Source organism: Pleurodeles waltl, chromosome 3_1, assembly GCF_031143425.1.
Source record: "Pleurodeles waltl isolate 20211129_DDA chromosome 3_1, aPleWal1.hap1.20221129, whole genome shotgun sequence".
In the NCBI taxonomy this organism is placed as follows: Eukaryota; Metazoa; Chordata; class Amphibia; order Caudata; family Salamandridae; genus Pleurodeles; species Pleurodeles waltl.
The window spans coordinates 652051987-652066696 of NC_090440.1; the positions used below are offsets into that span (position 1 = coordinate 652051987).

Sequence of the window (14710 nt, forward strand, 5' to 3'; positions counted from 1 at the left end):
GAGGTTTCAGATGGAGAAGTATGCAAATTGGAAATCATATCCAGATGCATTTCAACACAGTTAGAAAGGATTAAGAGCTTATGCATTTCCACAGTTTGCCATGATACAGAGAATTTTGTTGAAGGTGTGCAAAGAGAAATCGTATCTGGTATTAGTGACTCCCTTTTGGATATCTCAGGTGTGGTTCCCAGTTCTGCTGGAGTTGGAATGCAGAGAGGGAAGAACATCCTTTGGTACATCGCAAAGTGTTGAACCTTCTTGTTTGGAAGCTATCAGGAGATCTGAATGTGTCAAAGGAGTACTGAACAAAGCTTCTGAGTTACTCATAGAATCTTGGGCACCAGGAACTATGCACTGGTACAGAGGAACTTGGAGGCTATGGGTACGTTGGTGCTTAGAAAGGGATTTGGATCTCGTGGAGGCTTCTGTAGTATATGTGGTGAACTTTTTGGTGGAGCAATTTGAGAAAGGTCTCAGTTACAGAACATTAAATAGTTATAGATCTGAAATTTCATCAGGACATTCACACATTAATGGGAAGCCAGTGGGTCAAGACATTATGGTCTGAGGAATTATGAATAGTATGAGCCTGATGAGACCATTTAGAGCAAAATAAGTGTTTATGGGATGTTAAAGTCATTTTAATTGTATTTGTATCATGGCCAGAAAATGCGTTTTTGGATTCACAAGGATATCTGTGAAATTATTCACTTTGTTATGCCTAATATCCTGCAGAAGGGTATCAGATCTTAAAGCATTAGAGGTAAACAGACTATATGGACCAGATATAGTATATTTTTAAGTTTGCAAAAGAACAAAAACTATCCTTGTTTTGAAGAGTGTAAAAAGTTATGTGTGGTGGATTGTTTGATAAATTATGAGAAAGATATTGGAACACAGAAGGGATGGAGAAAATCAATTATTTTGGTCTTATGTTAAGCCATTTGGAACAGTAAGTACAACATCTACTGCAAGATGGATTAAATGGGTCATGGGACAAGCAGGTATAGGTGTGGAAAGGTTTAAAGTACATTCTGTGAGGAGTGCTTTGGCAAGCAAAGTGTTTTTAACTGGTAGAAGGTTGGAAGAAATTTTAAAGCTTCCGATTGGTCTAATGAAAATACTTTTGCAAATGATTATTTCATTACAGCATATGTCAAATGTAGTGCTGACAAGCTTTCAACATGCATATTGGTAGCCTTCGGTCTTTGCAATTGTGATTCTCCAAATCAAATGAAACGAGAATTTAGATTTAATTTAAGACACAGAGGCTAACACTATCCCACCCTTCCACGCCCTAGACTAGTGAATTTTAAGAGTGGAAGGGAGGAATCGGTGGATTAATAAACACTAACATATTGTACATCTGGTAGTTGTTTTGAAAAATATTTGTTTGCTTGATGATACTTAATTGGTGTAACAAATGTTTTTTTCTGACTATTTTGTTTTTTAGATGTGAATTAGGAGTACTATGGAGAAGATGTTTTTTTGGGAGTTCCAGATATGACATGGTTAATTTGGACATATGGTAGTATGAAGTAGTGGATACACATTTAGTAGATCTATAACTTTTTTTTTTATTGTTTACTTGTGAATACCCTTCTCTTTGTAGCTCCACCAGAAAGTTCATCACTTATGAGTAAAGTTAAGAAAAGGAAAGGAAGTTGCCTTGCTAACGATATGTACCAAAAGGTAAGAATATGGTAGCAATGGTCCCCACGCTGTGTGGTTCTGCTACACTAGAATTTATGAAGGAATACCTATCATTGTGCCAACCAGAGGGTTGAGTCATAGATTCACCAAAACAGTCACAAGGACACTCCAGCTGTAAAGTGGTTCCATGTTGTTACCATCGGATCCGTGAAGAAACCTCTCCTGTTAATCTTCAACATCTCCCAAAACAAATTTGTATGGTTTGAAATCACAAAACGTGCTAATGGTCGTCAACCAACCCCTGATTCTCAAAGCACGTTTGATTCCTACCTCTTCTACATGTATGCACCCGATACACTTGACTGTCTACAGGTCATGTCTCTCAATGTTTCTCTGAGATCGTACAAATTCCACTCGTTGCATTTCATCATCATTGTTGCCGACCTCTCACCAAAGTACATGGCATGATCAGACTCCCTAACTATGTCTGATCTATAACGCTGAGATACTTTGGTTCAATGTTTAGGTTTGCTATGTGAGAAGGGAGTGTTTAACTCTGTGTGCATTTGTTTCATTTGTGGCATGAAATACTTGCCCCAAGCAACTCACTGCTTCGTGAAATACAGACTCTTTGACCGCTGAAAGTTCATGTCCCGGGAGAATGAAACGTGCAGGTTCTATTAACTTTTTCTCTGTGCAAATGAAGTGTTGTCACACCCCAGTATCCGTTGCTGTAAAAATGAGGCAAGCTGGATCCCTGCTGGTGACTTCTCCATGAGAAGGTAATGCTATGCTAAAACACCATCTTTTTCTCCAAAATGATTAGTTCCCTATGAGTGCCAAGTATCTTTGAGAATGAAGTTCATGGGTACACCGAATATATGTTTCTGCTATGGAAGATACTGTGTGTATGGCCTCCAAGTGTCAAAGGGGGGAAGTCACGTGTATCTTAAGAATTTTAGGCACTCGCTCTGTAAAAGTGTATGAGGCTGCCCTATCTCAACAAGGAATTCAGGATGTCTTTGTGAAGGACACTCAGGATTTCCTAGATACTTTGAGGAAATGCATCTAAAGGTCCAACAAAGGATGGGTTAGGTTTAACTCTTCCCAAATTATTAGGTTTATTATGTCTGCCCAGAAAAATCACACATCTAGTCGCTCTTCAGAAATTTTCTGAACACATAAAAACATAGCCGGTGGCCACGATAGTCCGAGGTTCACATACAACTTGAGCACTTATTTTTAGTTAGAAGTAGCGTTTTGATTAAGTGAACAAATGTGCAAAGAAAATATATTTTAATACAGTCTATCTTTATTGCCAGTCTTTCTTCTTCCATCGTTCCATGGTCCTGCTGGTCAAACCAGCCACCCACTCTGCTCACACTGTTCGAGAACTAGAAGAGTGCTAAGACCACAGCACACGTCAACCTGCTGTGAACATTGCTTCTGCTGCAAGAAAGGATATTTGGTGGATCACTCGTCGACTGGTAAATAGCAGTTACATTTTCTGGTCCCCATCTGAGTTTGCACCTCTCTCCGCTTAGTCCATTATGTAGAAATAATAAAAATCAAAACAACTGCAATAATAATAATAATATTACTAAGTACAGTCAAAGGCCTCATTTCTGCACAAGTTTAAAGATATCCTTGAACATGTATAACAAACACTAACCCTTTTGTACACAGGCCAAATGGAGCCACATCCGATACCTAAGCCAATACCGCACTCGGGCAGCAGAACTCACACTGCACACAAACCAAAAACTTCCAGACACCAACCTTCCCTGCTCTGCAAAAACAAACTTTTTTTCTGCTGGCACCAGACCTTAATCGATACATTGGTTCTAGCTCTGTTGGCTGAGATTGGCATACTTGAGACATGAATAATCCAAACGAAAAGGGTCCTCTATGCCATGACTAGCCTGATGGCCTCTCGAAAAAGAGCAGAACTACTTTCACCCTCAAAGAACTCTACTGTCACTCCCCCACCCCTTTCCTAACGCACCCTGTTCCAGCACCACTGTACTAATCATGGAAGAAAAGAACAACCACAGAAACATCACCAGCCTTAAAGCCAAGATGTCATGCATCGCACTTTAACTTGCAGTGATGCACGTGCATGTCTGTTGCCCCCTTAGCCCCCATCTATAGACTATCACAGCTTCCTAATCAGCATAAACCCTCTGCTGAAGAGGACTCGACTTCTTTGTGGTATAATTTTCTCTAGATCAGTTGCGTACATATAGTGTCACTGCTGTACCAGGGTATGTCTGCGCACCTGAAGAAGGGCTGGCCGCTTAAATGATGGTCAAAACGTAGCCAGGACTGAAATGTGGTACCCCTGCGTCACACCACGGATAGTTTTAATACTTGACATTTATTTCCATCTTTATCAGGGATAGCCTACACACAAGGCCTTAAGTGAGCTTATCGTGGACACAGACACAAGGGAAGAGTAGGCCTCATAGATTTTATTATAATTATTATTTGACAGATGAACTAAAGTAATCCAACAGTATTATGTTCAACCCAGTCATCTCTTCTAGTACATACAGGTGGCGAACCAGCGCTACAGCCCCTTCTCCTTTCCCAAATATCCATTTAGCTCCACAATATCACCCAACAAACCTTCAGTCGCAAGTGTCCCCGACATGAAGGAGTGAAGGGAGCAGAAACATGCTTTGTTTCATGGGAGGGTGCATTACATGTTCAGTGTTGACCATTTCAAGCACTAAAGTGCGAAGGATGGAAGAACAGTCACGATTCCACCTTTGCCGCCTACCACCTCAGCACTAAGCCATTGCACTTCATGGCAAACCAGTGTGGTTGGAAGAGAAGTGAAGCTGGGCAAAACCAAAAAACATGTGAAAAGAAAACTGGGGCGATAAATATAAGCTTTTCTCCCCCCACCCAACAAAAACAAAGAAAAATAAACCCTTTCTTTTTTTCCATTTCAGTCACTTCAAAGTAAAATAAAAGCCACTCTTTATGCCAAAATACATTAAAATACAAATAAAACCCGGCAGTAGGATGATGATGATGCACGTGAGAATGGTGAGGAGTGGGGCTGGGACGATTGCAGCCTTCCTGCTTGACAAGCAAATGCAAGAGAGGGGCTTGGGATCAAGCCACTGACACGCTCCTTCCATCTTTCTGTCCCATCGCAAAAAATCGCAATAATAAAAACCTCTAGGGAGATAGGAAGGGAAAACTGCTTCCACATAATCCAGTTGGCAGTAAAGCAACAGGGGGGAAAAAAAAACAGACGATAACAAAATAAAAAAGCCAGATGCACCATCGGCAGCTGTGGCCAAAAAGCCACATACCCCTGGTCCGCTGCCCCACCACCCCCCGAGAAAAGGGCTTCCTTCCGTCCTGCAGGAGCGGCGGCGACAGCATCCTCCCTGAATCGCTGGCCAGTGCGTGTGTCTGCGTATGTGGGCCGCACACAGACAGACACAGAGCCGGTGACATGGTTCTTAAAGATTTTACGCTTAGTGTTTGTCTGCTCCTGGCACGAGGAGGAGCTCATCTCTCCTTCACGTGGTTCTGTGCTGCGGCCCCGCCGCCATTCTCAGTCCCTCCGCTGCTGCCGCTGGCGCTGCTACTGTTGCCGGAGTTGGAGCACAGCACCTCCGTCAGGTCGTCCATAATGGCAGTCTCCTTAGGGTCTACCAGATTGAACTCCCGAATGAACAAGAGGAAATGAGTGTAGAGTGTGTTTAGGTGTCCATGAAGTTCGAGCGCCACAGTCTCCTTGAAGTGGGCTGAGTAGATATGGGCCAGCACGTGGAAGAGATACCGGAATATCTTCTTCACCAGAGACTCAAACGAGTTTGGAAATTCCTTGCCTGGAGAACAGACAAAGTAAACAGTCAGTCATGCTTTGTCACTTGTTTTACTTATATAACAAATGTAGAAATGAATACATCCTTCAGAGACCTGGTCTCTCAACTTGGTGCATCTGCAGTAGGGAAAGAGTATCACACAATTAGAACTTTTATGGTAACTTTGCAATAATAGATTCACTTTTTTTTTTTTTTTTTTTTAAACAAAACCCACCCACTATACAAAATCCATATCGTGAGTTTGTTTAAAGCTTGGCTTAAATTATTGACTGTGGACATCACATGTCAAATGTAGCCCCCAGACCTAGACCCAATGTTACTCTGCAAATCAAACGGGAAATTAAGTCAAGAGATCAATTAGTTTAGATTAAGGCCAAATAAGCATTATGACCAACAGACATTGCTCTGCTCTCTCCGTTCTGTCTCACCCAAAAGGTTTATTTCCCTGACCTAAAATACTAAGAAAATAGAAAGTGGCTGGCTCCGAAGAAGTTAAAGATTTTAAGTGACAGATATTACTTCTTAAAGGGGACATTTCTGAACTCATTTGCTTCCTTGGCAGGGAAGAATAAACAGAGCAAAATATTTCACAAGGGAGTAATGCAGATCTTTTGTATATCTCGCATACATCTTTCATTACATTTATCCTTGATGACCTCTCAACAGGCTCACAGACAGTGGACCACAAATTATTATTATTAAGACTAAAAATGACTAAAATGAGACAGAATTCATGGCATGTCCCTACAGTGAGTTTTCACACCTCAAAGAGATAGCACAAATTGTGATTTTGCATCACGTCAGCTAAGAACCAGAACCGTTCCCTCAGAAGGCAAATGTCTCCTTCCCAAACTCCGTAATCACGCAGTTTCTCTTCAACGTACTACCATCCACAATGCCAAAGTCAATTCTTTCAAGCTTCCTGCTACAACTAATTAGACGCTACCCATATTTAAAAACTCAGAGAGCCTTCAGGTGTAGAAACACACCTGGACTCTCTCAAATCCTACATGCAGTAGACAACTGGATGATACATAATAACATGAAACTCAATCCCTCAGAAAGAAGCTCTCCTTAGACAGCCCTGATGAAAGTAAAAAAATGTTGGTGTAATTATAGGCTCTTGCTTCAAAGTCAGGTTAACAATGTGATCAACAATGCTTTAGTTATGGGAATATTCTAGGGCGTTAATTTCCTTACCCGGGTGTCCCCCACAGAGGAGTGCTGTCATGCCTTAGCTACACCAATATATTCTAGACCTAGCTCATGAAATGCATAATCAACAGCATCCAATGAATAGTTAATGGCACTACAGGGCAGGTTTTAAGCTTGAACCAATGTGACCATACCACTCCTGCCCTTAAAGCACTGCACTGGCTAGCAGTCGCAAAAAGAACCCCCTTTAAAGTTCTCTGCATCACTCATTGGGCAATTGTAAAAAAGTTCATCTTTCGACATGGTCACCCCCTACAATTTCTGCCTGGTTTCTATTGCAATTTCGACTGGATCCCTGCTAAACAGGTCCCCAGTGCCAGAGCTCTTTCCCCCAAAACAGCACAGGTGTTTTTCCTTTAGTTACCCTTATAAATCCCTAGTAAATAGTACCCCTGGTACCTAGTGCATGGGGTACTAAAGGAAGGCCCCCAAGGGCTGCAGCATGAATTGAGCCATCCTCAGTGACCCTCTCACCAAGTGCACACAGTGCTGCTTTCGCAGGCTGCGTGTCTTGGTGCAAAACTAAAATGAAAACATGACATGGCACACAACCTGTATGCCCTGTCCCCTTTACACTGCATGCAATATATGCAAGTCACTTTTTCTAGCAGGCCTTCCAGTCCTAAAAGCAGGGTGCTTTATATTACATGTGAGGACATACCAGCATGAGCAGATATTCCCCTGCTACACCTTTGTCGATTATCAGACATAGTAAGTGAACAGGGAAGTCCACTTAAGTACATGTACCGGGCACTGGTCATTAGGAGTTCCCCAGCTACATGATGGCTTGAATGAACATGGGGATGTTTGGTATCAAAAATCTAATTTTAATAAACCCTCAATGAATACAGTGATGGATTTATTAATACATGCACTCAGAAGGCACCTTAGAGGTGCCCCCTGAAAACCTACCAACTCCTAGTGTGGACACTGGCTGGTCAAAACCAGTGCATCCACCTTAGAGATCTGGGCCCCTGAGGTGAGAGCCATTGCTCTCGAAGGCTGCTCTGGGTAGAGGTGAGACCTCCTCTCCCAGACAAGATGGACATTCCAGGGCAAGGATCTTCAAACACCTTGCCGCCTTTGTAATGCAACTGGTGGACTCCATACAATACTCTCCTTGGGTTGGGGTCACCCTTGCTCTTTGGTTGATTTTTTTTCACAATACCTCTAAGTGGTGAGGGTTTGTGTATCATTAAGAGGCAGAATTTATGTAGTGGAAGGCCTTTTGTTGGCTACTGGGTGGAATCCATATACTATATACCCGATGAGTAACACTGATGCTCACCAACAGCACTATATGTACGACTGATACAGTCCACCCTAAAAATAGCATGTACTTGGATGGACAAATGCACCATTTATTTTACACTGTCCTCAGCACCCACAATTGTGAGAAGTTAATTTGCTGCTCAATGCACATATCGCACATTCAAACCTCGCACCGCTCACTGAGCTATTCACACACAGGTCGCAGTACAACCAACACCATTTCAACCATGCACCAAAAGGGCAAACAGGAGACAGATGCACATTAGAGTGCTTTCCAGACTTTATTTTCATTATGAAACGCCATATAAATGTTAGTCTATGTACTCTTTATCTGAGCTAGGAAGACAAAGTACTTACATATCTCCGTTAAGCTCTCCCAAAAAAAAAAAAAAAAAAAAAAATTGCTGTGTTATGCTAGCAACACAACAATCCACATGGGTTTACTTCACTGAGATTAGCGACACCAATAAAAAAAAAAATTACAGTCGCAGCACTTTCTAATAAGTTTCTAAAAAGAGCGGGCAAAGCTTTACACTCCAAGAACTCGCCTGTGGGAGAAAATAAATAAATAAAAATAAAAATAAATCAATCACACTAAGCAGGTGTATTTCCGTTACAATAGATCTTCAAGATTTAGGTTGCAAGCCATCATAATTTTTTCTTAAAAAATAAAAACCTTGCGATTGGGAAAGTTACACTTGAGAATGAAATGTCGCCTATGTAAAGGTGACACAGTAACACGAAAGAAGCAGCGGGAACATGTTCATCCAATAATATTTCATAAAAATAGGCTGGTCTCCAGAAAGGACTCTGGAACTTTTGGACAGTTTGGGAAACGTTTGGGTTTCTGCAGAGATCATACTATGAGCTATTTGGGACCGCTCCAGGAAAAAGGGCTTGCTTTGCATCATTCACCGAGATAAAAAAGGGGACATAAAAAACGTAAATACGTAGCAAAGCCTTAAAAGCGGCCTCATTTTTAATTTTAAATAAAATGCAGACCGAAAAGGCGCTGAAGGGGAACTGCAGCTATGGTCTCTTGACAGTCAAGTAATTACGATTTATCAACAAGTCTCGCTATTTCATTTGTAGGTCGACAGAAAACCTTTGCATTTGCAAGTCCTCAAATTATAATCTTCCCTGGATTCATCTATTTTAAGCAGAGAAGATCTGTCATCATTTCAGGACGTTCAAGAGAAATGTGCTGCACCTATGGGAACACTAACTTTAAACAACTAAATAACTCTGAAGGGAGGGAGCTTTTGTCTACTTCACACTCTTAGGGCGGTGAATGCTCTAGTTATTTCCATATCCACTATGAGAAAACAGAAGATTGTGCCCAGGCTTTGGAAGAGGCAGCCAGGATGGCGAATTCTTCTCATATTTAAGCTTTCACTCTGTAATGTTTGGCTGCAGGCTCTGGTTTTATTTCAGATTACAGGCAGCTCTGAGGGCCGGGAAAGCGTTGGTCGTCTAGCACGTATCCACTCCTTCCATAAGAATAATATTCATGAAGGACAACTGCCCATCATATTGCTAACTTGAAGAATCTCCTCATCGCCTGAAGAAATATGAGACACTGGAGCTCTTGTTGTATCAATTCAATCTAAAATAGCGGGCAGTGATGGCAAATTGATGTGAAATTTGCTCGTGCTTATTTTTTTTGCTACTAAATGCTTTACTTTTTCCCCTTGCTTCGAGTTTAATACGCATACTTTGTCTAGAAAACCGCCGGATTCTGCTATGTCGGAGATGTGCATTCATGGGCCTGACAGAATTGGGCCTTCCTGCAGCAGTCTCACCTGCCTCACCGGCATGGCTTACCGTATTTTGTGGGAAAGATGTCTTCATCCGTCACCAGCTTCTGAACTGAGCTCATGACGAAGTCTACGTACTGGGGGGCCGTGCACTTGATCTTCTTCCCTCGCTCGTCATACCAGTAGTATTGTCTGTGGAAACAAGCAGCAACTGTCTATTCAGAAAGACAACACCAACAAAATATGGAGCAGCACCAGAAGCCTAAGGCAGAAACGCTCGCCTCGGCAATGTCGCCTGTTAGGGGTGTTCAATCATTGACAACTGTAGCCAAGACCTTTGCAAGTTATCATCCGCAGAAAAAAAGACAATAATTTCCTATGCTTCTGCAGGACCTCTCTAGGACACACAAAATCATATTAAATTCGAACCAAGGGCTGCGCAAAATCACCTATAGAGTGCATAAATCCTGTGGCAATACAATGTTGTACTGGGATAAGATCTCTCTAAGGAGCAAAAAAGCTACACTAAAATACCACTAGGCCAACATAAGCATCTACAGCCCTGATCTCCGCAAGTTACTTGTGGCAGACAAATAACCTATGCCAAGATACTCTTAGGCTTCTAATATATACCTGGGGGAACATAATCTAACCTGATAGAATACTAGGCTTTTGCAGGATAACTGTACGGTACATACAATATATCCCAACAAAGCCTCGTCTCTGTAAAACCCATGTAGGGGCTTACAGTCTGGAGCATTACAACCCAAGGCCACTACACGTTTCTTGTGGTAGACAATTTATGCCAAAACTCTTTTAGGCAACAGCTAAATCCCTAGAGGGTCATACTATTTATGCAGATCCAGCCCATGGTATCAAGAAAATCACCTGTAGGAGGGGCACAGAATATATGGCAATACTATTTAGTAGTCTGTGCAAAACCTTTAGAGGACATTCAAATCTAAGCCAAAACACCTTTATGCCCCTGCAAGGGGCCTATGTATATGGTTGTGTAAAGTCTATGCTAATCTGACCTTGGTCTCAGCAACTTAACTGCAGTATACACACAATCTAGGCCAATATAAACTGTAAAATTCCTGAATGGCATGGTTATGTAGGTGAATATTCTCTGCAGGAAACATTTATAAGAGTAGCATAAACCTGCAGCTCTACGGATCAGCAGATGTTGGAAACTGGGGCAAGATTGTACTTAATACCTATTCAGTTGCCGGCCTCTAAGTATCTGATCTAAGAGGCAAAACGGTCCCTATGCACCTTCCATCTTTTCTTTTGAGTGTTACAGCTCCCGGAAAAAACACACTGGTGCGGGGTGGACTAGTTTCCATTTCTTTTCTTGCAGGGAAGGGCATTCTCTCTAGATATAAGGAGTGGCGAGAGGTCTGCCTTCATGGCCTGAACCATTCTGTTCCCATGCAGTCGGTAGACTCCAGTGACTGGGAGATGCTTGAACAGACATTAAATGTTCCACAACCCATCTATATTTTGCACCCTGAACACTGCCTGTTTACCTTTTTTTGTGCAAAACTTGGTGTACGCTGCAGGCCTGCTTTCATGTATGCATTGGGGTGTATAAAAAGAGAACTTATACAGAAAGCAAGGGGTTACTATACAAAGGTTGTGGAGTACAGAAGACAACAGGCTTGTCTAACACCAGTACTGTAATTCGCAGCCATGAGCAGGACTGTAGGATGCAGACAGCCCTAGGGATACCCGTGCTCCCAGAATGGAAACCTTTGTTCAGCTGAATCTCTAGTTACAGTCAACGGAACAGAACCTGGCTAAAAATAGCGTGTTTGTCCCAACTCCTGCATCAGCCTTTCAGCTGATGTTTAACCACTTGCCTTTCCAGGATCTGACGAAGCGCATGGAATAACTGTGACGTCTTCTCCTTACCCTTGAGTAGTTGGTAGCCCACACAAGGGGGGGGGGGGCGGGTGGTCCGTGCAATGTATGTTGAGCATGGCTGCCAGAGTTCTGTGTTTAGCACAGCTAGCGATGCCTGTCAGCTTGTCGCCTGCTGTAGCACAGTATGCATGTGTTCAGCACAACTACGAATATCAGCCCTAGGCACAGGTCTGTGTACTGCTTGTCTGCTTATTACTGCTAGGGAAATCTATGTCCACTGCAGCGACTGCCCCATAAACTGCATTCAACAGAGCAGCTGTTATGTTCCTAGGGAACAGGTCTGAACCGAGCACAGATGCAGACATCTGCGTATCAGACTAGCCTCCGGTATCTGCATATGGAGCCAATCACTGTCCAGGGTAGATGACTATTTCTGCTTATGGCAATTCTGGGTTCAGCACTGCACCACAGTGTGTTTTCTGTAGGTCTAGATCATTCGCGGAACGAGGTCTGCATTTCTTCTTGCTTAGAGTGCCTGCTAAGATTTTTAGGTAAAATTCAACAGTACTGATTAACTTCAGTCGAGGCCTGCATCAACCAACCTCAGCTATCAGAAGCACTGATAGACCAGGCAGCTCCCAAGCGCCATTTAAAGTTTGGTCATACTCCTGGCTTTCCTGAACGTTTTTTTTCCCTCCTGGTACTTTTTCTACCCAAGCTGCTCTGCGCATTGCATTGTTCACCATCTATTCAGTCACATAATGGGCTAATTTCACATAATAAACAGAAGCATACATGCAGCGCAAAGACCTTACTTACGTGCTTCCTACGGCCATGGTCTGACAGGTGTCTGCTGTGCAGAATTCTGAGATTGTGCTGTACTGAAGGTTGATGTGGTTGAAAAAAGTAGTCGCTGAAGAAGGAAAAGGGGGACACAAAATTAACCTGTGTAGGTGTAATATGTTCTCTGTAATATTCACTCGCCAGAGAAAACACATAGCTGTGCCTACAAGAAGCGGCACTTCAAACAGACAAACAGCAAGTGAACCACTGATAACTTAGGACAACTCTCCCATAACCCTTCTTACACAGTTTATTTGTTTATGCCTGCCCAGAGCTACCGTGCAGTGCACCAGGGAGTGGGGCAGCCCAGCCTCAAAGGAGGCCCAGGCTATCGGTGCTGCACAAAAGATGTGCATGCACATGGAGAAAGTTGAAGTATTGTCTCATTTCAGATGAGGCCTATGTGGTTTTGGGACACCTGCCAAACCCTCCCAAAGGTTAGTCCCTATCTGATACTTGCTTGGTGTCTGTTTCTTATTTGCAGGACAAGTATTTTGAGCTGTCAGTCGTAGTGAATAGCTCTAACGGAATTACAGCGAACGATTACTTGATAATTATGTCAACCATAATGACTAGGTGAGCATATTTATAATACAAAGACTGTCTCCAAGTGCTCCTCTATGAAGATACATTTAAATTAAATCTTTCATGGAACACATGGGAAGCCTGCAAAGGAAGAAAAGGAGTAGTCTCCATGTACGAAAACACCAGATTCAAAATGAACCGCAAAATTAAAACGTACTTAACTATTTCCCTACAACGGGTTCATGTGTGTAGTTTAAAAGCAGCCCGATACCTTCGCAGGAGGACTGAACAGCAAAGAAAACTTGCAGAGGTCTGTTTAGCACAGGCACTTAAATGAATGGGAATTCTACGGAGTTGACCACTTTTGGGGTATACAGCACAGGCATCTCTTGATAGCCAACTAACCACCGGGTTTTCCAGCTCAAGATCACAATGCTCAATATCAGTCTCGTGGAAGGCTGAGAATTTAGCAGGATTTCAATGCCCTGTACAGCAGAATGAATCCAAGTAGGTCTCCTGAATAGAGACTTATACTTACTGTTGCTTGCTAACCACTCGTTGAGGTCGATTTCACGTGGAAGAGTCACTAGCTCCTTGAATTCGAAATCAGTGGCTCTGGACTTTGTGTACTCAGGCTCCAGATAAAGCTTCTTCTCCTCTGGCACCGGCTTCTTCCCGTTGGGCTTTGCTTTGGATTTCCTGAATAGACAAGGGAAAGCAGATAATGATATAGAGATCACACGCCTATTCATTCAATGTAGAGCTCTCTCAACGTATTTTAGACGCATTTCTCTAGATGTCACTTTTTTTTCAGCTTGCCAGCAATTTTAGGTACAGGTGTCACTGAATGTTGTATACCGGTATCTAAAGAGTGGGCCTTGTTGCTATCTGGTCAAGGGAACATCACAGATGCTTATCAAGTACCCTCTTCAGGTGGAGAAAGTCACAAAAGCCTTTTGAAGTTCCACTTAAAAAAGCCACTGCGCCATTAAATTACAACGAAGGACACTACTGCAACGAGGTGCATGGTGTAGCAGTTTAGAGTCTGGGGGTGGATGGGGATGGTGCAGGGTAAAGAAGTGAAAAACAGGGAGCAAAAAGAGGAAGGGAACTGGGGAAGGAACCAAGGGGGGGAGAAAGTAGGAATCTTGTGAAAAAACAGCGAATACACAGATGGGAAAGGTGACATTGGAGATAGGAGTGGTAAACTTGTGAGTAGTGAAGACAAAAGAGAAGGGGCTGCAGGGAGGAGTCTGTGAAAGACCATACAAGGCAAATCTGACAAGGAATAAGACGTGATTATGTGGAGGGATGAGGGAGGAAGGAAGGAAGGAAGCCTCATAAGCAGGACTGAGGAAATACTGAAAGAGTAAACAATTTTTGAAGAAGAAAGTGAAACACGAGGTGCAAGAGGACAACGTACGGAGATGAAGAATAAACGTGACTGAAAGGAAAAGGAGAAAGCACAGATCTTAAATCACTTCTAAACTAGACAAACTGATAGCTCGCCACTACTATTCATAAAAAGTGGTGTTGGAAACGCATTTCTACGAGTGAATAAAGAGAATTCACTTTTGCAACCACAATCACCCGAGAAGGCTCAGATAAGAGCATACCCTTTCGTTTTGTGAGGAGATATGCACTATCCATTCAGGAAAGGGACCATGGAGAGGGCACATGTTTATTAAAAGCTAGTGGAGTGGAATCACTGTGCTGAATCAAGCTTTTGTG

At 42.6% G+C, this 14710-nt stretch overlaps 1 protein-coding gene across 3 annotated transcripts in view; it reads right to left on the bottom strand.

Moving 5' to 3' along the window:
- Positions 1–4104: 4104 nt before the first annotated feature.
- MOB2 (MOB kinase activator 2) overlaps positions 4105–14710 on the bottom strand; it is a 187199-nt gene continuing 176593 nt past the window's right edge. For all 3 annotated transcript variants that reach the window (XM_069223156.1, XM_069223155.1, XM_069223154.1), the window contains exons 2-5: positions 13518–13678; positions 12431–12524; positions 9813–9937; positions 4105–5504 (exon numbers count right to left, since the gene is read on the bottom strand). In XM_069223156.1, coding sequence (XP_069079257.1) covers positions 5182–5504; positions 9813–9937; positions 12431–12524; positions 13518–13678 — 703 coding nt within the window. In that variant the 3' untranslated portion in view covers positions 4105–5181. The remainder of the gene's footprint in view (positions 5505–9812; positions 9938–12430; positions 12525–13517; positions 13679–14710) is intronic.